Source organism: Lethenteron reissneri, chromosome 30, assembly GCF_015708825.2.
Source record: "Lethenteron reissneri isolate LAM-NWPU_2019-01 chromosome 30, ASM1570882v1, whole genome shotgun sequence".
Classification (NCBI taxonomy): Eukaryota; Metazoa; Chordata; class Hyperoartia; order Petromyzontiformes; family Petromyzontidae; genus Lethenteron; species Lethenteron reissneri.
The window spans coordinates 262,602-288,876 of NC_083808.1; the positions used below are offsets into that span (position 1 = coordinate 262,602).

General features: G+C 43.4%; 1 protein-coding gene across 1 annotated transcript in view; it reads right to left on the reverse strand.

Annotated features, from left to right (window-relative positions):
- Window positions 1–7,338: 7,338 nt before the first annotated feature.
- LOC133349342 (voltage-dependent L-type calcium channel subunit alpha-1D-like) overlaps window positions 7,339–26,275 on the reverse strand; it is a 180,603-nt gene continuing 161,666 nt past the window's right edge. The window contains 4 exon segments of the mRNA XM_061562693.1: window positions 7,339–14,757; window positions 14,759–14,872; window positions 15,473–15,655; window positions 16,744–16,890. Of these exon segments, the coding sequence (XP_061418677.1) occupies window positions 14,497–14,757; window positions 14,759–14,872; window positions 15,473–15,655; window positions 16,744–16,890 (705 nt within the window). The 3' untranslated portion in view covers window positions 7,339–14,496.

Genomic DNA, 26,275 nt, shown 5'->3' on the forward strand with positions numbered 1-26,275 from the left:
GTTGTGACGTCACCATCACTTAGTGGCGAATGTCAGTTGTTGTATATGAGTGTATGTTTTTGTGTAGTTATATGTGGGGAGCGGTGTCACAGTGTTTCGTGCACTGCGCTACGAACTCGGCAACCCGAGTTTGATTTCCACTGTCGAATATTTTAACCGGGCTTAGGCCTCTAGGTCGACTCATCCTTAAATGAGTACCTGGTGCGGTGTAAACATCAGTCCTGGGGATACAAAGGCGGCGGAGCGTGGTGCTCCCCACCCATTCCCTTGTGTGCCGTGTCAGCCTTAATAGGCCGAAAAGGTTATATGGGGGGATCTTTGTATTTGTGTTTGCAACGCATGTGTCAATCGACACCCTGGTCACCCTTACAAACGAGATGTTCCGTCTCAAGCGATTTTTCAGGTGAAATATAAACGTAAAAAAATATTACATTCAAAGATGCATAAAACACCTTACGTGGAAAGTGTGAGGAAAAACACCAAGGCACAAACATCCCTCCAACTGGCCACTACCTTTTTAAATGCTTGCTTCCTTAAGCCTGTGGCTTGAAAAGCATTGGATATATTTGTTAAATGTACCCGAGCATGTTCTTTAAAAAGACAGGTGCTTCCTGACAAGTTTACGGAGTGCTGCATTCGAAAGGGTTCGTGAACGCGGAGCACAATGCTCCAACGGCCGAGTTGAGCCAATGCAACAGGATACTGATGACACACAATGCAAGAGCGACACGGTGGGGAAGGGGCGAGTCCCCCCAGGGCTCCCACTGCGTGCCCACCTCCCTCACAGCGCCATCCCAGGTGCCAACCGTGCACCAACCGCCTCCGCACGGTGCATGAGGCGGTGAGGTCGGGTTATTGTGAGGAGGGTCCTGCTGGGGCTGACACCTTTCCCACAGAACAAACTCGGACACGTTTCTCAATCAATAGAGGTCCACTTTCAAAACTATGCAGTGTACTGCGACAAATTGAAATACAAAAACGGGTACCAGATCTTAGTGCTAATCAGTTCCTGTCACCAGAACACAGACACTAATTTCCAGACTGAGCAGTTGCATGCGACCAAGAATAGCGTGCATATGCATGCTATTATGTAAGCGGGTGATTGAGTTGAACGATTCTGAGAGCGATTTGGTTGCACAAAATAATTTTTATAGCGTTGTGGAGAAAAGCAGTCCGCTTCCTTCATTTATCTACCCCTCTCACCAGCAGTCACGCTTGTGCACTACAAGTAGCTATCACATTTTAGAGCGAAAGTCACCACAAGTGCCTCTCCACGTGAGCAACGCCACAGGCCGTGGCCTCGTGACACTGTCTCTGGAATATGGCGCTGAGTAATTAAATGGGCTTAAAATTATTATTCAGCCAATTGTTTACCTCGTAAATGCCTTTACAATTATATTCTTCAAACTCCGAATACTCGTTTCACTTAAGTGAAACTGATATCATCATGAGTCATCCTCTATCCATTGCTGTATGAAAGCCTTGCCACACTCACCCCATCCCTCACAGTCTTGTGACGTCACAGCCGGGTGGCTCAACATTTAGAGTGAGCAGCTAACAATTGGAAGGTTGTAAGTTCATATCCTGGCTGCTGGTTGGCTCAGCCTATCTTCACTCAGAGAATGATAAAAATTTGTACCACTTTGTGGGGAAGGCTACAGTGAGTGACCTATGGATATACCCGTTATCACCATAGGTATATGGAATGTCCACCACTGGCTCAGGGCTAGAAATCGGCGATGAGGACTGCCTTAATGCTCATTCCAGCTAGAAATTACGTTGACCTAAGGCATGAATGGTTTGGCACCTAATCGTTCAGAATTGCTTTTTACTTACGTCCTATTTCTGATATTATAATTCTGTGCAACAATAGCACTGCTCAGCTGTAGGCATGCATGAGAGTGTTTCAAGCATTGGACATATCTGTTGAGATAAGCACAACAGGGTACAAATGAGTGGGTGACCTATGCTTCGCCAAGAGCAAGGTTTTTTTTAGCCATACAGTATATGCCTTGATCTTGCACGCTTTGCATCATGGTTAAATTAAGCGACTCACCCATTTTGTTTACCTGACTCAAGATGCCATCATAATACATGTCACGAGCATCCTGTGCCCATTGTCCCTTCCTGGGCCAGGCAGCCGGAGAAGTGCATCTGGCCACATGCAGATGCCAGCGTGTGTGTCGTCCACAGACACATGAAGGGCATTTAATGGCGAGACAAATAAAAACAGTAAACTATGACATAATGTTAACACGATTAATAAGCAGACAATACGCCTCCTTCCCATATCTGTATCTCACAATAAAATGCATACGTATTATATTTACTCACCCAATCATTGGACACACGGCCTTATACGAATTATTTTTTCAGCATCATTCAGTTTTCACATTCAGTGTATCATCAGCGGTCAGGCTTGCTTACAGACAAGGACCCTCTCTGTTAGATGTGGGTCCTAGTTAAACACAAAACTGTACTATACACGACGCAAAATAATAACTTGCGTCGTCACATTGCCCTATCAGCATACTTTCTATGCCGATTCGTTTGCCTGATAAACAAATTGCAGGCAATTCCCACAGCAGACTCAGACACTGATAAAGATTACCCTCACCGGGAAGATGTGTCACCGGATATTTGTCTTTCCGAATTTTTTTTTACCATATTTTCCATGATAAGAGTTTGGGTTTGAGGGTTGGGGGAATTCTAAGTTAAACCGGAATATGGAGTTATACCTGAATATGGGGTTAAACCGAAAATTGTAGTTGAACTGGCGACCTCTAGATTGCAAGTCCAGTGTTATGAACATTATACCACAGCAGCTCCATTAAAACGATAAACGAAGGGTATTGTTCACTGATAAACGTATCCTACCCCTAAGCTTCCCTTTAGAAGTTAGGTAGGTAATAGGTATCAGTACAGAAACGGATTATCGATTCAAATTGGGCAGCACTTCAAGTGGTCACGCCTTGTTATTTTCTGAGTGCTGCCATTTTCATCCACCACCAAACACCCATTCATGAAACTTGTCGCATGTTCAAATGGAAGACCCTCCTGACAAAGAACATTGAGACTGTAAAGTTATCCTGGGTAAATGCATTGGTATTATTGTGCTTGCTTACCACCCAGCAAAGTCTCAGTTTCAAGACAATTTTTCAGGGTTTTTTGCAGTAGAGGGGCTATGCTGCTGCTGTACCTAATCCCAATTGAGTAATTTCCAGGTGAATTATTCGCATTGGGATGCTTGGCCAATATCAGTTACATTCTATGGGTTTTTTGCGAAAATGAAGGGTAACATTATGAACATGGGACCATCAGTCCACAACTCCCTGGCCACTCCACTCCACCGCCAGTCACCAAGGTGACTCAGTGGCTGTGGCTTAAACCACAGGCGCTGAGCCACGCGGCGTTTCCAAACATAGCCGGTTACTAGCACGGCACAGGAATAACAGACACCCCACAGGGTCCACGGGCAGCTATTGCCTAGAATGCCAGGCAACACAGCAGGGTTTGTTGATCAGTCCCAGCTTTGTTTGTTTAAACCACAGTTGCTAAGCAGTTGTCGATTGGCCCAAAATATCAAGTGACCAGCAGCAAACAGCACTAATCAAAATTGTAATAGGTAAGAGTATGCAAGTTCCTTGCACTCACTGACCCAACCACCAACTCCCGCACTCACCGCACTGCAGGTCACAACGCTTCTCTTTCTGCTTCTTCCCGTGCACTGATCCACTTTGGAATTCCCTCCCATCGCCTCCTTCCCCAAGCTCGTATAATTACCTTGCGCAATTCAGGAAACGTGTTACACTCCGATCTATTATATTTAAATTGCTGACTCACAACAGAGTTTTTGGTTTGGCCACGTAATGTAGACTAAACCTTTGTCGTTGAGACCTCCACCACTTGATCATCAAAACAAACCTACATGTCATGTTGTTTGTATGTCAGTGCCAGTTAACGTGTTGAGCCTTTGGGCCTGTGATCAACCATTTTTTTTAAATACAGCGAACCAATGTGCATGTGTCCGTGTGTATGTAAAACCACGAGAAACGTAGAGGGCAGGCATCAGGAAATAACACATTTTGTTTTACTTACAGAGCTGCAATACAACATTCCTTTGTATAAAACTGTGACGTACAGTACTTACAGTAATATGTACATATACATTATTCGGTTCTATTCCGATGTACACAGCATAGTCGCAAATCAGCGAGCTATTTCACAAGCTGTACCCAAAATGTGAATATGAACATCACATTTTGGGCTTCCACACGAAGCTTTACAATCAGCCACGCCGCCCCACCTTGCCGTGAAAACGAACCATGAAAAGTTAACAAAATATGAAAAAGGGCCCCGTAATGGGGGTTAATGCATGGATAGAACTTGTCGTTGGCTAGTTGGTCACGATTGGGGTCAGGGTTAATGTCAGTGGAGGGCTAGTGCTGGTGGCTAACTGCTCACCGACAGATAAGGGTAGCGAGAGCATTTGGTTGCATTATTTGGTGAAACTGCATTGGCAGTGGAGCACAAGCAAATCACAAAAACCCAACACGTTTTTCAAATACACTCCCTTCTGCACAGCACATGTGCTGGAAAGGTGGGCCATTGCCCAACATTACGCCAATAACATGTTTTCCTTTGAAGTCCACGTTGTTATTGACTCCATTGTGTGTTGAGTTTTTGGTATTGGCATTTGGTTTGTCAGTACCCCCCCCCCCGTCCCATTGCAAGAGAGCCTTTTACACTTTTAGTCGCTTTTCATTTCGGGTCTTCACAGCAGTTTAAACATAAATATAACAATCTGCCAAAGCACACCCTTATATAGGTCCAAGTTAAATTAAATAAGAATACAATTCGCCTCTTTCCTTTATCCGTATCTCCACATTAAAAACAAGACATGTTATACATATCCCTTCGGCCATACAGCCTTTGAGGCGTGCACTATTTCAGCAGCATTGGTTCAAACGCAAGCAAGACGTTGGACTGATTTCGATACACAGCGTCTTATCAGCAGCCAGGTTTGCTCACACCAATGCTGCTGAACTGCCAGATGATTATAGACAAGGGCCCTTTCTGTTGCGTATTTTGCGACTTACATTCTCCACGATGCAATTTATTTTATTTTAAAAGCACAAGACGGTGCTTATCTCCATTGGCAGTCACAAACCAGTGGTGGAACTCCACATTTGAACAGGGTAACCACTGCCGATTCCTCAACGAGTGTTGTAACCGCACCTGGTGAGGTAGCAACGTGGGCTCAAGTCGATGCTCACCAGGATTGAAACCCGTATCTTCAAGATCACGAGCTCGCAGCTAGCCCAGCTTTAAAAAATAATTACAAAAGAAAACGAGCTTTACATAGTTTAACGCGTAGGCTTTCGCGACCAATATTCATAATACAGGTTTGTTGGGTTAGATCGCTTAAATATAAACATGTTGTTAAACCCGCCACCACCCGACACAGCCAATTAGTAAGGTTTGTCACGTAAACAGAACATGCCAATTCGTCACTAGTACAGCACACCGGTGTGTTGGAAAGCCAAGCCACAACATTTACAATCTGAGTACATTTCGCCAGTAATTACAACCAGCTTCATCAGGCGACAGACGGATTTAAGAAACGAAACAGGAGGAGTTCTCCATAAATCTGGCTGTCGCCTGATGAAGCTAGTTGTAATTACTGGCGAAACGTCGTACTCAGATTGTAAATGTTGTGGCTTTGCTCTCCAAAACACTGGTGTGCTGTACCAGTAACGAATTGGCATGTGGTGGTGGGTTTAATTTATATATTTACACGATCTAACCGAAAAAAAACCTGTATTATGAGCTGTAAATACTTCACAAGCCCATTAGGGGCAAGCAATGAATGTCAAGGCAAATATGTCAAATATATTTAAATGTACACACACTGGTTTCAAGCACATTGGGGCGCATTATCCAGCTCTGTGGGTGCATTATCCAGCTCTGTGGGTGCATTATCCAGCTCTGTGAAGCGATGTGTGGGGCGCGGCTGTTTGTGAATTCAGATTTGAAACCCACTACCGTCTGGAGGAGCGGAGCGGGTTTGAGAGAACAGGTTTGGGGGTTGGAAGGGGGGCATTCGTACAGCACAGGCGTGGCTGCATGCAGAGGTGCGCGAGAAAGAGCGGGTGAGGGTTAGGGTTTGGTAAGGGTCGCTTATGAACTACGCACGCATTCAGTGAAAGCGCTTTCCTCGTAAACAATTCAGCCAGGAGGCCGCTCGGGCCCCGATTTTATACCAGAGGAGACAACAAGTGGCCAAATATTGACCAGAGGTAAAAATGATAATAGTTAACAATAAAAACAATAATACTAAACGCAGTAGCGCAGCCAAGTTTAAATGGCCGAATTCACTGATGGGAGAAAGTGGAGGCGAGCCGCATCGCTGCAAATTTTATATTTTAAACGATTCTGTCCGACACTGCCCACGCAATGAAAGTGAAACCTGACGGTTTGAGGCCGTTACCATCCGCCGCTGAATTTTAATTAGCAGCTTCTGGCCTCTGCTCGTTAGCATTGTTTATCACCACCCCTCTGGCACAGAGACATGGGGCTGGACCTCACGATAAGTGGCAAAATGACAAATATCAAACGGGCTTGGCATTTGTTTTACCACCAGTGTAAAGTAAGAAAATGGCAATCAAATCCACCTACCAATGGGACACCACGGGCCAATGTTTTCAGCAATGTTTAAACTAAACAACAAGGCCAACCCTGAACCGGTTTTGACTTAAACTAACGCCGTCATGTCCAAAGTCACCATCGGCACAACAATAGCGACACTGTACAAATCTCAACTGGCATGACTGTTAGTTTGAGTACATTGCCAATGTGCAACACTTCGAGGTATCACTGCTAATTTTAAATCTTGACGTCCAAGTAAAACCCAGTTGCATTAATAATTTGTAATATTCAGCAACACGTTCAAATATACATGCTGCTTCTTGTTTGGTCAAGTTCACTCTCATAATCAATAACTAACAGAGTCCGGTGTGCCTGAGACAATGCCCACTGGCAAACGGTTCCTAAGCGCACACTGGCTGGAAAGTATCAAATATTTCCTGATCAAATGAGCATTGAGGTGGTGCTCATCTGTTCACAACTCTAAGCCATATTGCTATGATGGTACCACACTGCTGACTCACAACCATCTAACATGTGAATCAAACATTCTGACTACATTTGGCACCAGGCCGAATTTTGGATGTTACATCACACTGCACTAGAAATTGGATTTACTTAATATATTATCCTTCTTCTTGTTTCTTTCGGTAAAGTCACGTAGAAGGGAAGTAATAAAATAATAAAAATAAAACATAATAATACTTCCCTTCTACGTGACTTTACCGAAAGAAACAAGAAGATGAATCCCTGCAGTCACGAAAGCTTTAAATCGAAATTTATATTATCCTTGTTAAGCCAGAAAAGCCTCACTGAGTCGCAATACACTTTCAGGAGGGTTCCGCCAAGTTTTTGCACAAGGAGCAATGATGCTACTGCTTTGTGTAAACCCATTTCAGTAAATTGCAGGTAATTTTGCAACATTGAGATGTTTTGGCCAACACCAGTTACATTGTGTGTTTTTAGCTATATGAGGAAACCCATTCAGCAGAGGGATAAAACAAACTCCACGCAAAAATGCGCCCGAATTGGGAATCGAACCGCGACCCTTGCTGTTGTGTTACCATTGTGCCACTCTACTGTCAAAAGCATACATACCACAGTCTCTCAAGACAGTGAAGGAAGGAGGGAGGGGTACAAACAGCTGAATTAAATCTTCAAGCTGCTTGGGCTTCACGATTTAAACAAAACTTGATTGCACGGGGAAATAATGTGAAACGTGAGTGAAGAAGCTGAATCACCGTGAGTATCGTAAACCACCTGGATGCTCAGTGGGGGCCCGTGTGTCCAGTTTGAAGAGACAAAAAAGTCTGCCCCTCATTTTCCATTCTCAGGTTGTGCACCTCAGTAGATTTAATACCTGCTATGCTAGATGGTCCAGAAACAGTCTTGTGAAAAAAAATAATTAAATGTCCATTTCGACTTGGAGAGGCACATGCTTGGAATGACTGTGAGTGGCATGACGAGGCATACATGGCATATAGAACATATGCAGGTTAATGACATTTTCCAAATGATTAAGAAAGTGTGCTTGGACAGGGTGCGTGAAGGCTAGAAGGGATGGTGGATGATGGTAAAGAATTGCGACAAAGTGGCAGCCAAGGAATGGAATGTGTCCAATAGGGTCCACACACCCAGATGGACTGATTAAATAAATGCATGTGCAGGTGTTAGATGGATTGTTGCATCACAAGATTGTGAGAGGCTGCGTTAGCGGCGGCTTGAGGAGTACGTCATCCAGCGATGCAGTCTTTGGGTCTTTGTGTGGTGTAAGAAGCCACTGCAAGAACTGTTCAGCTACCCATGGGTCTCCATGTGAGTCTACAGGTGCCTGTGTGAGTCTCTGGTCTCTATGTGGATATATGGGTCTCTATTTGAGAAGTCAAGGCCGGCACATTCCAATGATATCAGTCACTCAATGAGTCCACCTACACACTTATTATCCAAGTCTATAAAACCCTGGGACGGAATTTGTAACCGACTCAACTGCCAACAACATTCTGAGCCTCCTGATGCCACCAGTTTCACTTTTAATTAAACCACACACAGCATTGCCTTGCTTTCACTTCCAGATATCCCTGAATCTGAAAGTACCAAGTTCTGTAAATAAAACACATGCTCCTCTGAGTGAACCTCACTGTGGGTGGAGGGGGGCGGCGACGGAGGAAAGTCTGGCGTGGATTCGCACCCATTCGTGGAATGGAGTGGGTCCTCTTGGCAAATTGTGACAGCACAATGCGGTACAGTAGTTGTTTTGCTTTTAACAGCGCACACACAAGTACTGTGTACAAAATATGCACGCCAATACACAAAAGACACCATTCTTTGCATTACCGAGGGTTTAGACAGATCCCATAGCACACACAAGCTCACAGGCTGTGGGAGCAAGTTCTGCCTTATTACAACATCTATGAAGGCTGCTACGCCACACACGAGGAAGTGATGTTGCCAGGACCGCTCCCAGTTGCTTTTGTCTCCCCAGTTCTGACGTTCACAACCCTGATCAAGTACAAAGACACACACACACACACGAACAACTCACACATAGTGCACATCATTTGAACTTTGCATGGTGCTATGTAAGTCAGAGAATGTAAAATGTTACCAACCAGGTTACACGACATGTGAGTTGATTGGGTTTACAGTGGGCACATTCAAATCGTCAAAGTGATGTTCTGCTCAAAAGAGCACAGTTCTGAGCTAGGAATATACTTTCCATACTCCTATGGTGTGGACGAGTCTCTATGTAATATGACCGCTGTTGATTCTCACAAAAATGTATACTTATTTTTCAACCCCGGAGGGATGATGGGTTGAGTCGACCCCTAAACTCAGAGTTGAACTGGGGACATTCAAATTGCGGGGCATTCGCTCGACTGGGCATATAAAGCCAACATATCGTACACTCAATTCGAATACCCGAACCCATCACTGTTTTTTTTTCTGAAGACATGAAAATGAGAGGCGAATGTAAACCCACACCCAACCATAGGCTGAGAACACCAAATCTCGCGTGTCCTTGGGTAGTTATGCAGACTCACTCCTTTGTTAAACCCAATCTTTTCACAGCATGGTCAAAAGTTTATATTCATATATTTGTATGAGTATATTTATAACCAGTTCTGTTTGTTCAAAACTGGTTTATTCCATCGGCCCAAACATATCTCACTGAACTGAAAACGTAGGTTTTCATAGCCAATACAATGATCCATATTAGTTGTTGGGTTAGGCCATATGATCGAACCCAAAAACAAATATGGATCAGATATTTTATTTGTTCGTGCTGTACCCCTTGAGATAGATATATAGATCGTTTATTGAGCTGTGGGAACGTACTTATGTTTTGTTGAGGGCCGTAATTACAAACGAATACAGCACTTGGATGTGATAACGCTGAAAAAGTTATCATATAATTTCATTAAAATTTGCTACAAACGACCAGGTTGGCTCAACGGTAGAGATAGTGACTCACAATCGGAAGGTTGCAAGTTAAGATTCTGACTGGGGGGTACTCTGCCTATCATCCCTCTGGGGCCGAAAAAATAAAGACCACTATGTAGCGAAGATCAACAGTGGTTGTCCTATGGACAAACTCTTCCCCACCATGGGAATGTGACATTTTCACCTCCGCCAGCTCAGGGCTGTAAGAAGGTGAGCATTGCCTCCAATACTTATACGAGCAGAAAATCACTTTGTAATTGTCCAGGTAGATTAATTGGTAGGACTGCCCATCCAGAAGTTTTGCTATCACTGACAGTTCCATGTTCTATCTTGTCCCACGGACCAACTGAGCTTTAACAAAGCGATGCGTTTCCATGGTCACCAGTACCAGCGTCAAGCAATAATTATGAACATATTCATTGCTGGAGTAATGACACACGCAGACTTATGGTTGCAACACAGGACACATGCAACGTATGTGTGTGCATCAGAATTCACGGAGGCAACATGGGATACCGCAAACCACGGTAGTGATACGTGTGGAGGAGGGCTGTTAACCGCGAGCGGTGAAACAGTAACTGGATTCCCGGTTCCAAAAGTCAGGAAGGTGTAATTATTTCGAGTGGAATTTTCGTAACAAATACACTAATTGGCACAGGCGTTTGTCAGTTGACAAGGGTACATGCAGCCCTGCAATTCCTTGCTCATTCCACTGATAGCAGAAGGCCTCCACGAGAGGGAGCTCTGGTGGTATTTGGTCTTTTGTTTCACGCTGACCAGACGTGAGCGTGCCCACGCGTTTCCCCACCGTACGCGACCTGGTGATCAACTACGATATATCATTAATTCACACTGCTGGGTGCACAGAGGCGATGGGGTGAGGGATTTGAGAAACTTGCTATCATTGTTCCAACTGCCTCATCGGGAGATGGAATAAAAGTGGCGACCTTTGGATTGCAAGTCCAGTGTGCTAACCATTGGACACGGCAGTTCCCTTCATTACACAGTTAAAAAGGTGAACGTGCTATGTTTACTGCTCTCGACATTTCTATAAGTGCAGCACACCTGTAACTGGGTTTAATGTCTTCCATGCAGTTACCGGTTAAGCAAAAACAATGGTCTCAACAACCCGAGTACGAACAGAGGCACGTTCCACACACAGGTCCCCTTCCTCCTGCATTGCTCCACCGTGCCAGCACGGGTCGTGTTACAGAGGCAGCGGCAACTTGAACCAGGGCCTGAGTTCAGGAAACGCTTAGAAAGTCCGACAGGCAGTAATTGTAGGGAGATCCGAAATTCCATAAGACCAAACTAAAAACACCCCATGCTAAATTGGGGTGTCCGAATAAGATAGCAAAACTGGGCGTACGGCAGCGATTGCTAGGAATGATGTCATCACCTCCCACTGCAGCGGCCAATCGGCTGCCAGGAAGACAAAGCCCATGCAGCACGAGGCCAACCCTCGTACATGGCCGGCTCGTGGTAGAAGTACATTTACGTTTTTAATGTTTATGTTATATTATTTTGTTAGAATTAATGTTGACTTGTTAGTTTCATTAATGATCGGTATACCTTGATTTACTTTGCCAATCGAGGCAAGAATGGTCCCGCCCATAACTACGTTCTCTCCAGACTTTACGACGTTAATTTGTTTCAATTTCCCTTGTGGAATTAATAGGCACGGCAAAAGTCTTCTCGAATTGTCCGAGTTCTGTAGTCAGGCCCGAGCAGAGGCAAGAGAACCTCGTTGCGCTCGATCACTTCCCGGCGGCTCTGCCTCTGTGATGTTTTAGTCACCGCCCGACAACCACCCACACGGGAGTCTCAAACAATAAAAACGCTTTTGACAGGTTCACACCCTAAATTACAAATATAGAGAACATTTCTTCCTTACAAATACATTACGAATATATTACAATAGTGTAAAAGTAGTTATCTTTTTTTACGCATGTAACGCACCATCCCCTCTTATCCTCTGTAATGTTTTATACACATATAAAGTCATAACTTAAATCCGTGCGACTCGCACGCCGGATCACTTCATCACTGGGGCCTTGAGCCCGCATCCCGCATCATCCCCCCCACACCACCAATAGAGGGAGCGGAGACCAGGGGAGGGGGGGCCTTAGGGCCTACGCGAGGTGCCTCTCAGTTGGGCAATTTGTTGATTTTCATGCATTGAAGCGATGGTGCAGAGGGCGGGGGGCAGGATTTGGCAAGTTTTGTTGTACGCATCAAGAAAGTGCAAGTGTCATCTTAAAAAGAAACGTACGCCCTTTTATCGTCGCTCTAGAGGTCGAACGTGTACATCCCGACAAGCAATGAGAAAGGGCCACACTGCTCACCTATCCATCCATCTCCCCCACCGCAGGATGGATTGGGCCACTGGTAAACTGCAGAAACCAGTCCTTCCTGAAGTGAGGCCACTCCACCACTCTGTTCCATCTCAGTAATTTTCTGGCCGACTGAAGTTGCCTTTTAAGTTGGGCTGATTTACAAGTAGCCCGATCTTCCTTTTCTCATCCATCCCTTCCCCTCCAGCCCCTGCGTTCTCCTCCATCTCCCTTTTCCTCCATCCAATCCCTGATCCACCCCTACCATTTCCAACCTTTCCCTGCTCCTCCATCTCTTCCCCTTTTCATCCATTGCCATCTTCATTCATTGCCTTCATCTCTTTCATCCTCCATCCCCTCTCTTCGCATCTTTTTCGCCCCTTCCCTTTTTCGCCTTCCTCCCTTTCTCCTCCATCCCCTTCCCTTCCCCATGGATCCCCTGCTTCTGCATCCGCTACCTTCTCCATAGCATGATTGGCTATGTACGGTGCGAAAGAAGTTCAACATAATCCCTTCCCTGCTCCATCCCTTCCCTTCGTCGCCTCACTAAGAACGGAGCCCAAAGCGAGGGATGCAGCTGCATTGAGGCCTTCCCCGAGCGCACGCAGACACGAGCGAAGCGAGCTATTAGCTTGTCATGTCCACACGGCCGCTCGCTGTCTCGTGTAAACATCATCACCAGTGGAACTGCTCAAGAGAAACAAGCGTGTCGAAAAAATATACCCGTCTCCCTTGCCTCTTCCCTCCCACCCACTCGCCGTCCCGCCCACTCGCCGTCCCACCCACCCCTGCAAACTAAATTCTAATTTCGCATCATGGACTTAAATTATACAACGCACCTCCGATGAGCGCGGTTGGCTACGTACGGTGCGAAAGAAGTTCTACGTGCAGTACAAAGGGGTTGGTTGTGGGACACACGAAAAGGGGACTCGATCGGGGGGTGGGGGGCGGTCATGATGGGGAGGAGAGAAAACCAAACGAGAACCCTCCTGCAATGTAGAGAGCGGCTCAGTGCAAAAATACAAAATATGCACGGACGTATGCACCGGAAGCGACGAAAACCCTCCATGACTGCGCGGAACTAGCCGCAAGTTACAAACAATCCCATTGATCCTGCCTCACCCGTTAGAACATCACTTATGCGCAGCCGGCAATGATAGTATCTCACCGCAACAGCCCAATAGAGCGCAACGGGCAAAAGTGCATTGTGGGGGCCCAGGGCCTCGTTCCCATCTTCGAGCAGCCAAGGGGAGGAACTACCCCCACCGGGAATATCTCCCACGCACTCGATCTGGAGTTGGCGTTACCACACAACTCAGAGTGACTCGAACGCTAACTTCTGCTAATCTATGATGAGCAGAGAAAATGAGGCATCTCAATACCGATTTCCCAGTGGCACATTCCCGCCCCGTTTAACGACGCCTCTTGGTTAGACGAGAAAAAAAATCGCCACTGCACCCTAGCGAAATATTCTCAAGATCCACAGAACCGTGAACTGAAATTCTGCAAGGCCATTTTTCAATGAAAAGGGCACACATTAAACTTCTTTTTCACCGCTCGTGGTCTTTGGAAGTGTGGTCCTCTGCATGACAGAATCAGTTAAAACACACGCACAATCATCCCTTCATCGAAGGTATGTCACGATGTTATGCACAGCGTTTAAAAAAACTAATTTCAAGAAAATTACATTCTGGTTTGATCAACAAGAACGAATAAGTATGAAAAACAACAACAATCATCGCTCTGGCCGACGGCAGATGGAAATGATGCAGGTTTTTACGCGAGTGGCTTACGTGCCACGAAACCGCGTGCGTTATTCTGGCGTGAGACTCGGCTCAGCAGTGGGGTGAGCTGGTTGACCAGGCCGGGCTAGGCCAGGCCGGACGCAGTGCCGCCCTGGGCCTTCGTAGCTGTTCCCAAGCGGTTCAACGCGCATGGTCGTAAGCGAGGCACTGGATCGAGCGACCCGAACATCTGGGCCGTGATTGCCCGGGCCGCGCCCACCTGCGCCTGCCTGCGCCCGGCGCAGCCGAAACCAGCCCGGCGGCGCGTGGCGCTCGCACCCCGGCAGCCGCTGCTATAACTTGGTGATGCAAATCATCTCGTCTTCCAGCTCTCGCTCGTACAGGCGTCTCCGCTCGCCGCCCGGCCGCAGATTGTCGTCGCCCTCTTCGTCGCCGCCCTCTTCATCGCCGCCCTCTTCGTCGCCACCCTCTTCGTCGCCGCCCTCTTCGTCGCCGCCGTAACCCCCTCGGTGGAAGTGGCCGGGGAAGAGCGGCTCACGACTCGAGGAGGTGTCGTCGTGGCCCTCATCGGCGCCGTTAAGGAGGTCGCTGGCAGGCGCTCTCCATCTCGTCCACCGTCATGTCGCATGCGTCCGCCAGCTCGCGCTTCATCACCGACACGAAGCGCCGGTCACGAGCGAACAGGCCCAGCCCCTCCGAAATCAGCACCTGCGGACGAACGGTGGCACAGCGGCCCGCGGGGGGTCAACGGATGAGCGACTGGGAAGACGAGTATAGTAATAGTTCAAATTGCGGATATTCAATATACGAAGTTTCAGAACAAACTTTTAATTTATTACCCTTAATTTAATGGAAAAACTAAATAAGATAATAAACACTCCAGTCCTATATAAATAACAATAAAATGTAGTTTCTTAACTATGTTTCTTAAATTCATGTCAGTTTTATATTTTAATACTGTAACATGTTTAGCCAGTGTCCTCTCCCACACCTCCGATTAGCACAGTCGTCTGCGTACAGTGTGAAAGAGGTTCAACATACAAACTGTTTAGCGATGAGAGGAAACCCACGCAGAACATACAAGATGGACACAGTGGTCTAGTCTTATATTGTGAGGAAATCCATTGGGCTCTCTCCCCTGTCTCTCCCTTCTTTCTCATCTCTCTCCCACCCTCTCTCCCTTCGTCCCCACCGCTTTATCCCCCTTAATCCCCTTTCTCTCCCACCCCATCTCTCCCCCCTCCGCCCCTTTCTCCCCCTCTATCCCCTCTCTCACCGCCCCTCTCTCCCCTCTCCCTTTTCACGCACTGCCTGTACGAGGCTGTCGGCGCTCCCGCGGTGGTGCCGACGTGGGGAGGGCAGCGGCATGAGGGAGAGCGACGCGGCACTGGGGGTCTCGGACCCCCACGAGTGGCGGGCCCCATGACCCCGGGCCCCCAACGCCCGGGTTATACTCCCCTCTCTGTCAGCCGGGGAGGAGGAACACTCCACCTGAATGGGACAACCAAACACACAAATACAACACACACGTGAACAGGCACACAACACGCACGTGAACAGACACGCAAAGATCCCCCGTATAGCCTTAACAGACTGTAGGGGCAAGTTCTGTTAGCGAGCACCTATGAAGGCCGGAACGGTACACGAAGGGGTGGGTGGCCAGCACCACGCCCGGTCGCCTTTGTCTCCCCAATGGCGATGTTTACACACGGCACCAGGTACTCATTTGAGGCTGAGTCGACCTAGGGGAAGCCCAGGACCGGTTCAAATAATCGTCACCGGTGTTGGCCGTGAGCGGGAATCGAACCCGAGTCGCCGGGTTCGTAGCGCAGCGCGCTAGCCACTACACTACCGCAACACGCACGTGAACAGACGCAGCACGCACGTGAACAGATGCAACACACAAAGACACACGACACGTGAATAGACATACAACACACAAGTTAGCAGACAACACGTGAACAGACATGCACGTAAACATACAACATGCACGTGAACAGACAACGCACACATGAACAGATGCACGTAAACAGACACACAACACACACGTGAACAGACGCACAACACGCACGTGAACAGACACAACACGCACTATGAACAAACGCACAACACGCACGTGAACAGATGTACGTAAGCAGACATACACGTGAATAGACACACAACACGTAGGAGAATGAATACGCGCACACGCATGAGAACATGTACAACATGCACGTTACCACATGCACACAACAAAAACAAATCGCGTAGGTTTTCGCATAATAGATTTTCTGGTTAGGGCACGTAATGATCTGGCCAAATATGTGCTGTAAAACCCTCCACCGCCCAACACAGCCTAACAAACTTAATTGTCACGTGCGCGAGCGATTAGAATCGCGCTGACTAAACGGAGTGCTGCAGAACAGGAGGTCGTCCTCTTCGATCTCCGGGATTGGCGGAGCCCCGAGCGCGTGGCACGGCCACTCACCTGGATGGCGGGCGCGTGGCACGGGCACTCACCTGGATGGCGGGTGTGTGGCACGGCCACTCACCTGGATGGCCACTCACCTGGATGGCGGGCGTGTGGCACGGCCACTCACCTGGATGGCGGGCGTGTAGAGGTGGGGGCAGCCGCGGCGTCCGCGCGCGGGCGACGACGGCGGCGTGCTCCACGCGTGCGTCGAGCACGAGATCGCGCGTGCCTCGCCGTGGCCCCCAGCCGCCTCGCTCCCGTCTCCCGTTGCCGCCTCCGGTCGGGGGGTGGGGGAGCATGGGGCAGGGGGCACGAGGGGGGGGCGAGCGGGAGCATGGATGGGGGACATTGGGGGGCGTGGAGGGGGGCATGGGGGGGGGGCACGCAGGGGACACCTCCCATTAGCACGGTTGGTTACGGATGGTGCGAAACAAGTTCAACATACATATGTTTCGATCGTACAATCCTGTTTTCTCCAAAATCACACAACGCAAATACAGGAAGTCCTCGACTTACGAACGGGCTCCATTCCTGAGACGCTTTTGTGAGTGGATTTGTTCATAACTCGTAAATATGAAATTGTATATTTGTATATAATACTGTAATAAATACTGTATAGTGAATAAAACGTAAAATGACGTAACTTAAAATACATTTAACGGTTCACTGTTGTGCATCATGCGGGATGCGGAGGATTGCTGCGCCGAACAAAATAGTTCCACGGTTAATTTCGTAAGTACAACCAAATGTTCACAAGTTAGATGGTTGAACATAACATCTTATGGTGGTTCCTTCGTAAGTGTGGATGTACGTAAGTCGGACGTTGTATCGGGGACTGCCTGACTCAAGAAGATATGGCCAACTATTCGAGGCTGTTCATTCTTGCAAATGATCCTTATGGTGGTACCCCGGGGTACCAAATAATACAAAATGGTCGAAGCAATTAAATAGTTTATTTCTGGGAAAAAATTTTTGTCCAGGGGTGTACTTCACTCCGCGACTGGGGTACCAATCAATCCGAAATCAGTGCCACTCCGCGATGTCGAAACGCCAAACAGCATAAAAAATCCGTTATCGAAAAATTCAACTTTGAATAGTGCAGCGTGTCCAGCTCGTCGAGATGAGTCGATTTCCGCATCGCCGACCATCAACGGACTAAAAATGACTGTATCACGGACATTGTGAGAGCCGAGGTACTATGGTACCCCGGGGTACCGCCATACGGATTCAAATGGTCACTATTCCCTGTGTGTTCTCACCTAGTTAAGTAAAATAAACTTCAAACTTGAATATACATGTGTAATGACAGGGTGCCACCTGTCGACCTGGAGGGATATTCGTGGGTACGGGCAAGTTATATAATGACTAACTAGGTGGGTTATATAATAACTAACTAGGAGGGTTATATAATGACTAGCTAGAAGGGTTATATAATGACTAACTAGAAGGGTTATATAATGACTAACTAGAAGGGTTATATAATGACTAACTAGAGGGTTATAAAATGACTAGCTAGAAGGGTTATATAATGACTAGCTAGAACGGTTATATAATGACTAACTAGAAGGGTTATATAATGACTAACTAGGAGGGTTATATAATGACTAACTAGAAGGGTTAAATAATAACTAGCTAGAAGGGTTATATAATGACTAGCGAGAAGGGTTATATAATGACTAACTAGAAGGGTTATATAATGACTAGCTAGAAGGGTTATATATTGACTAACTAGAAGGGTTATATAATGACTAACTAGAAGGGTTATGTAATGACTAGCTAGAAGGGTTATGTAATGACTAGCTAGAAGGGTTATATAATGACTAACGAGAAGGGTTATATAATGACTAACTAGAAGGGTTATATAATGACTAACTAGAAGGGGTATATAATGACTAACTAGAAGGGTTATATAATGACTAACTAGAAGGGTTATATAATGACTAGCTAGAAGGGTTAACATAATGACTAGCTAGAAGGGTTATATAATAACTAACTAGGAGGGTTATATAATGACTAGCTAGAAGGGCTATATAATGACTAGCTAGATGGGTTATATAATGACTAACTAGAAGGGTTATATAATGACTAACTAGAAGGGTTATATAATGACTAACTAGAAGGGTTATATGATGACTAACTAGAAGGGTTATATAATGACTAACTAGAAGGGTTATGTAATGACTAGCTAGAAGGGTTATGTAATGACTAGCTAGAAGGGTTATATAATGACTAACGAGAAGGGTTATATAATGACTAACTAGAAGGGTTATATAATGACTAACTAGAAGGGGTATATAATGACTAACTAGAAGGGTTATATAATGACTAACTAGAAGGGTTATATAATGACTAGCTAGAAGGGTTAACATAATGACTAGCTAGAAGGGTTATATAATAACTAACTAGGAGGGTTATATAATGACTAGCTAGAAGGGCTATATAATGACTAGCTAGATGGGTTATATAATGACTAACTAGAAGGGTTATATAATGACTAACTAGAATGGTTATATAATGACTAACTAGAAGGGTTATATGATGACTAACTAGAAGGGTTATATAATGACTAACTAGAGGGTTATAAAATGACTAGCTAGAAGGGTTATATAATGACTAGCTAGAACGGTTATATAATGACTAACTAGAAGGGTTATATAATGACTAACTAGGAGGGTTATATAATGACTAACTAGGAGGGTTATATAATGACTAACTAGAAGGGTTAAATAATAACTAGCTAGAAGGGTTATATAATGACTAGCGAGAAGGGTTATATGACTAACTAGAAGGGTTATATAATGACTAGCTAGAAGGGTTATATATTGACTAACTAGAAGGGTTATATAATGACTAACTAGAAGGGTTATGTAATGACTAGTTAGAAGGGTTATGTAATGACTAGCTAGAAGGGTTATATAATGACTAACGAGAAGGGTTATATAATGACTAACTAGAAGGGTTATATAATGACTAACTAGAAGGGGTATATAATGACTAACTAGAAGGGTTATATAATGACTAATTAGAAGGGTTATATAATGACTAGCTAGAAGGGTTAACATAATGACTAGCTAGAAGGGTTATATAATAACTAACTAGGAGGGTTATATAATGACTAACTAGAAGGGTTATATAATGACTAACTAGAAGGGTTATATAATGACTAACTAGGAGGGTTATATAATGACTAACTAGAAGGGTTAAATAATAACTAGCTAGAAGGGTTATATAATGACTAGCGAGAAGGGTTATATAATGACTAACTAGAAGGGTTATATAATGACTAGCTAGAAGGGTTATATATTGACTAACTAGAAGGGTTATATAATGACTAACTAGAAGGGTTATGTAATGACTAGCTAGAAGGGTTATGTAATGACTAGCTAGAAGGGTTATATAATGACTAACGAGAAGGGTTATATAATGACTAACTAGAAGGGTTATATAATGACTAACTAGAAGGGGTATATAATGACTAACTAGAAGGGTTATATAATGACTAACTAGAAGGGTTATATAATGACTAGCTAGAAGGGTTAACATAATGACTAGCTAGAAGGGTTATATAATAACTAACTAGGAGGGTTATATAATGACTAGCTAGAAGGGCTATATAATGACTAGCTAGATGGGTTATATAATGACTAACTAGAAGGGTTATATAATGACTAACTAGGAGGGTTATATAATGACTAGCTAGAAGGGCTATATAATGACTAGCTAGATGGGTTATATAATGACTAACTAGAAGGGTTATATAATGACTAACTAGAAGGGTTATATAATGACTAACTAGAAGGGTTATATGATGACTAACTAGAAGGGTTATATAATGACTAACTAGAGGGTTATAAAATGACTAGCTAGAAGGGTTATATAATGACTAGCTAGAACGGTTATATAATGACTAACTAGAAGGGTTATATAATGACTAACTAGAAGGGTTATATAATGACTAACTAGAAGGGTTAAATAATAACTAGCTAGAAGGGTTATATAATGACTAGCGAGAAGGGTTATATAATGAACAACTAGAAGGGTTATATAATGACTAGCTAGAAGGGTTATATATTGACTAACTAGAAGGGTTATATAATGACTAACTAGCAGGGTTATGTAATGACTAGCTAGAAGGGTTATGTAATGACTAGCTAGAAGGGTTATATAATGACTAACGAGAAGGGTTATATAATGACTAACTAGAAGGGTTATATAATGACTAACTAGAAGGGGTATATAATGAATAACTAGAAGGGTTATATAATGACTAACTAGAAGGGTTATATAATGACTAGCTAGAAGGGTTAACATAATGACTAGCTAGAAGGGTTATATAATAACTAACTAGGAGGGTTATATAATGACTAGCTAGAAGGGCTATATAATGACTAGCTAGATGGGTTATATAATGACTAACTAGAAGGGTTATATAATGACTAACTAGAAGGGTTATATAATGACTAGCTAGAAGGGTTATATAATGACTAGCTAGAAGGGCTATATAATGACTAGCTAGATGGGTTATATAATGACTAACTAGAAGGGTTATATAATGACTAACTAGAAGGGTTATATAATGACTAACTATAAAGGTTATATAATGACTAACTAGAAGGGTTATATAATGACTAGCTAGAAGGGTTATATAATGACTAACTAGAAGGGTTATATAATGACTAACTAGAAGGGTTATATAATGACTAGCTAGAAGGGTTATATAATGACTAACTAGAAGGGTTATATAATGACTAGCTAGAAGGGTTATATAATGACTAACTAGGAGGGTTATATAATGACTAGCTAGTAGGGTTATATGACTAGCTAGATGGGTTATATAATGACTAACTAGAAGGGTTATATAATGACTAGCGAGAAGGGTTATATAATGACTAGCTAGAAGGGTTATATAATGACTAGCTAAAAGGGTTATATAATGACTAACTAGAAGGGTTATATAATGACTAGCTAGAAAGGTTATATAATGACTATCTAGAAGGGTTATATAATGACTAGCTAGAAGGGTTATATAATGACTAGCTAGAAGGGTTATATAATGACTAACTAGAAGGGTTATATAATGACTAGCTAGAAGGGTTATATAATGACTAATTATGAGGGTTATATAATGACTAACTAGAAGGGTTATATAATGACTAACTAGAAGGGTTATATAATGACTAACTAGGAGGGTTATATAATGACTAACTAGAAGGGTTAAATAATAACTAGCTAGAAGGGTTATATAATGACTAGCGAGAAGGGTTATATAATGACTAACTAGAAGGGTTATATAATGACTAGCTAGAAGGGTTATATATTGACTAACTAGAAGGGTTATATAATGACTAACTAGAAGGGTTATGTAATGACTAGCTAGAAGGGTTATGTAATGACTAGCTAAAAGGGTTATATAATGACTAACGAGAAGGGTTATATAATGACTAACTAGAAGGGTTATATAATGACTAACTAGAAGGGGTATATAATGACTAACTAGAAGGGTTATATAATGACTAACTAGAAGGGTTATATAATGACTAGCTAGAAGGGTTAACATAATGACTAGCTAGAAGGGTTATATAATAACTAACTAGGAGGGTTATATAATGACTAGCTAGAAGGGCTATATAATGACTAGCTAGATGGGTTATATAATGACTAACTAGAAGGGTTATATAATGACTAACTAGGAGGATTATATAATGACTAGCTAGAAGGGCTATATAATGACTAGCTAGATGGGTTATATAATGACTAACTAGAAGGGTTATATAATGACTAACTAGAAGGGTTATATAATGACTAACTAGAAGGGTTATATGATGACTAACTAGAAGGGTTATATAATGACTAGCTAGAAGGGTTAACATAATGACTAGCTAGAAGGGTTATATAATAACTAACTAGGAGGGTTATATAATGACTAGCTAGAAGGGCTATATAATGACTAGCTAGATGGGTTATATAATGACTAACTAGAAGGGTTATATAATGACTAACTAGGAGGGTTATATAATGACTAGCTAGAAGGGCTATATAATGACTAGCTAGATGGGTTATATAATGACTAACTAGAAGGGTTATATAATGACTAACTAGGAGGGTTATATAATGACTAGCTAGAAGGGCTATATAATGACTAGCTAGATGGGTTATATAATGACTAACTAGAAGGGTTATATAATGACTAACTAGAAGGGTTATATAATGACTAACTAGAAGGGTTATATGATGACTAACTAGAAGGGTTATATAATGACTAACTAGAGGGTTATAAAATGACTAGCTAGAAGGGTTATATAATGACTAACTAGAAGGGTTATATAATGACTAACTAGGAGGGTTATATAATGACTAACTAGAAGGGTTAAATAATAACTAGCTAGAAGGGTTATATAATGACTAGCTAGATGGGTTATATAATGACTAACTATAAAGGTTATATAATGACTAGCTAGAAGGGTTATATAATGACTAGCTAGAAGGGCTATATAATGACTAGCTAGATGGGTTATATAATGACTAACTAGAAGGGTTATATAATGACTAACTAGAAGGGTTATATAATGACTAACTATAAAGGTTATATAATGACTAACTAGAAGGGTTATATAATGACTAGCTAGAAGGGTTATATAATGACTAACTAGAAGGGTTATATAATGACTAACTAGAAGGGTTATATAATGACTAGCTAGAAGGGTTATATAATGACTAACTAGAAGGGTTATATAATGACTAGCTAGAAGGGTTATATAATGACTAACTAGGAGGGTTATATAATGACTAGCTAGTAGGGTTATATGACTAGCTAGATGGGTTATATAATGACTAACTAGAAGGGTTATATAATGACTAGCGAGAAGGGTTATATAATGACTAGCTAGAAGGGTTATATAATGACTAGCTAAAAGGGTTATATAATGACTAACTAGAAGGGTTATATAATGACTAGCTAGAAAGGTTATATAATGACTATCTAGAAGGGTTATATAATGACTAGCTAGAAGGGTTATATAATGACTAGCTAGAAGGGTTATATAATGACTAACTAGAAGGGTTATATAATGACTAGCTAGAAGGGTTATATAATGACTAACTATAAGGGTTATATAATGACTAACTAGAAGGGTTATATAATGACTAACTAGAAGGGTTATATAATGACTAACTAGGAGGGTTATATAATGACTAGCTAGAAGGGTTATATAATGACTAGCTAGAAGGGTTATATAATGACTAACTAGAAGGGTTATATAATGACTAGCTAGAAGGGTTATATAATGACTAACTAGAAGGGTTATATAATGACTAACTAGAAGGGTTATATAATGACTAACTAGGAAGGTTATATAATGACTAACTAGAAGGGTTATATAATGACTAACTAGAGGGTTATAAAATGACTAGCTAGACGGGTTATATAATGACTAACTAGAAGGGTTATATAATGACTAAGTAGAAGCGTTATATAATGACTAACTAGAAGGGTTATATAATGACTAAGTAGAAGCGTTATATAATGACTAACTAGAAGGGTTATATAATGACTAAGTAGAAGCGTTATATAATGACTAACTAGAAGGGTTATATAATGACTAAGTAGAAGCGTTATATAATGACTAACTAGATGGGTTATATAATGACTAACTAGAAGGGGGCGTGTCTCTGGGGTAAAGGTGAAAGGTGGAGTCAGTCAGGAAGCTCCGGGAACCTGCTGGAAGGTTCTGGAAGGGGGCGTGGCCGGAGGCGGGGCTTGCCCACGCCGGGAGGTATTTAATAAGGGGGATGGAACCAAAGGTGTGGGGCTGTTGTGGAGCAGGCTAGCAGTGGAGAGGCTGAGAGAGCGGAGCGGAGCAGGCGAGCAGCGCAAGCGGGAGAGTTGCGACGGAGTCACGGGGGAATAAAAGTGACACAGGAGAAAAAATTAACCCGTAAAAACAAAGTTTTTCACTATAAATCCTTTATATGCGTGGTGGCTAGAGTCCTTTCGTCCTCTGGCTTGAGATGGCTGCCACCTATGGGTCAGATGATTGCCTGCCACCATTAAGCTAATTGATAATTAAATATAATTTATTTTTTTCTAAAAAGTGTAAAATTTTGGAAAAAAATTTTCACGAAAATAAATTGTCACGCACAACGAGTCTGTGTGAAAAATGTCAGCTCGATTGGATCACGGGAAGTGGGTTAAAAAACGACCGAAAGATTTGCATGGTCATAAGCGCGCAAGCAAGCAAGCAAGTGAACTTAATATAAAGGATTTAAAAAGAAGAAGTTGTACGCGTGAAATAACCCTGCTGCACATGCAGGCAGGATGGCAATGCAGTGGTAACACTTGCGCCTCACAGCAAGAAGGGCCTGGGTTCGATTCCTGACACAAGTGTCAATCTGTGTGGTGTTTGAAAATTATCCTTGTGTTTCCTAATGGGTACCAGAGAGTATGTGTATGTGAGCGAGAGTGTATGGTGTATGAGTATCAGAGTGCGTGGTGGGTGTGTGTGTAAATACGCGTGTGTGTTAATGTGTTGGGGAGCTGCAGTACAGTAGTTAGCGATTCTCGTTCACAGCCATCATCAGTGACAAATATATGAACCAGTCCTGACCCTCATCTCGGTCGATTCAATCCTAAATGAGTACCTTGTGTTGTGTGCAATCAGCACTGGGGAGTCAAAGGTGGCCGGGTGTGGTTGCTGGTCACCCACCCCCTCGTGTGTTGTGCCATCCCTAACAGGTGCTCACTAACAGCACTTGCACCAACAGGCTGTTAAATGCTATCGGGGTATTTGTCTTCGTGAAATGTGCCAGTGTGTGTGAACGACTGTGTGGAGTTTGTATATTCTCATGGATTTCCCTAAAGTTGTCTAGTTTCCTCCTATAGCTAAAAACATACTGTGGCCAATCATCCCATTATAGCGTGACCCTCCTGAAAAAAGTGTTTGGACTCAGTGTGGCTTTTCTGGGTAAATAGTTGATTACAATTATTTGAATTACATCTATAAAAACAATAGCTTTTGCAAGGTTAAAAATGTTAACTCAGTTTCTGTATACAGGCCCAAGGGCCCCAAACGTCAAATGGCCAGCAACACAAAACTATCAAATAAGACACGTAGATAGAACAATAAAATAATAAAAATGAAATAGTGATGTTTTATTATTATTTTTAATTTAATTTATTTTAATTTTCATTGTTATTATTTTATTGTTATATTTACGTGACTTTACCGAAAGACCCAAAGAATATGAATTCCTGCAGTCACGTAAACTTTAAGTCAAGATTTATCAGATAAGAGTGAACACGTTTATTGAATTGAGGAGGAAGGCTATTATTGTAAATGCTTAGGGGGTGAAAGAGACAATGGGAAATGATTCCCAAGTGAAGTGGGAGGGAAAGAAGTATATAGAGAAGCGTTGTGCCCTTCAGTGTGGTGAGTAGGTGAGTGAGTGGTTAGGTGAGTGAGTGGTTGGGTGAGTGAGTGGTTGGGTTAGTGAGTGGGTGAGTGAATATGTTGGCGAGTAAGTGGGTTAGTGAGTGGTTGGGTGAGTGAGCATGCTGTTGTGCCCTGCAGTGTGGTGAGTGAGTAGGCGAGTGAGTGGTTGGAGTGTGAGAGTGAGTGGTTGCATAGGTTAGCGAGTGCTTGGGTGGGTGAGTGTAAGTGCTG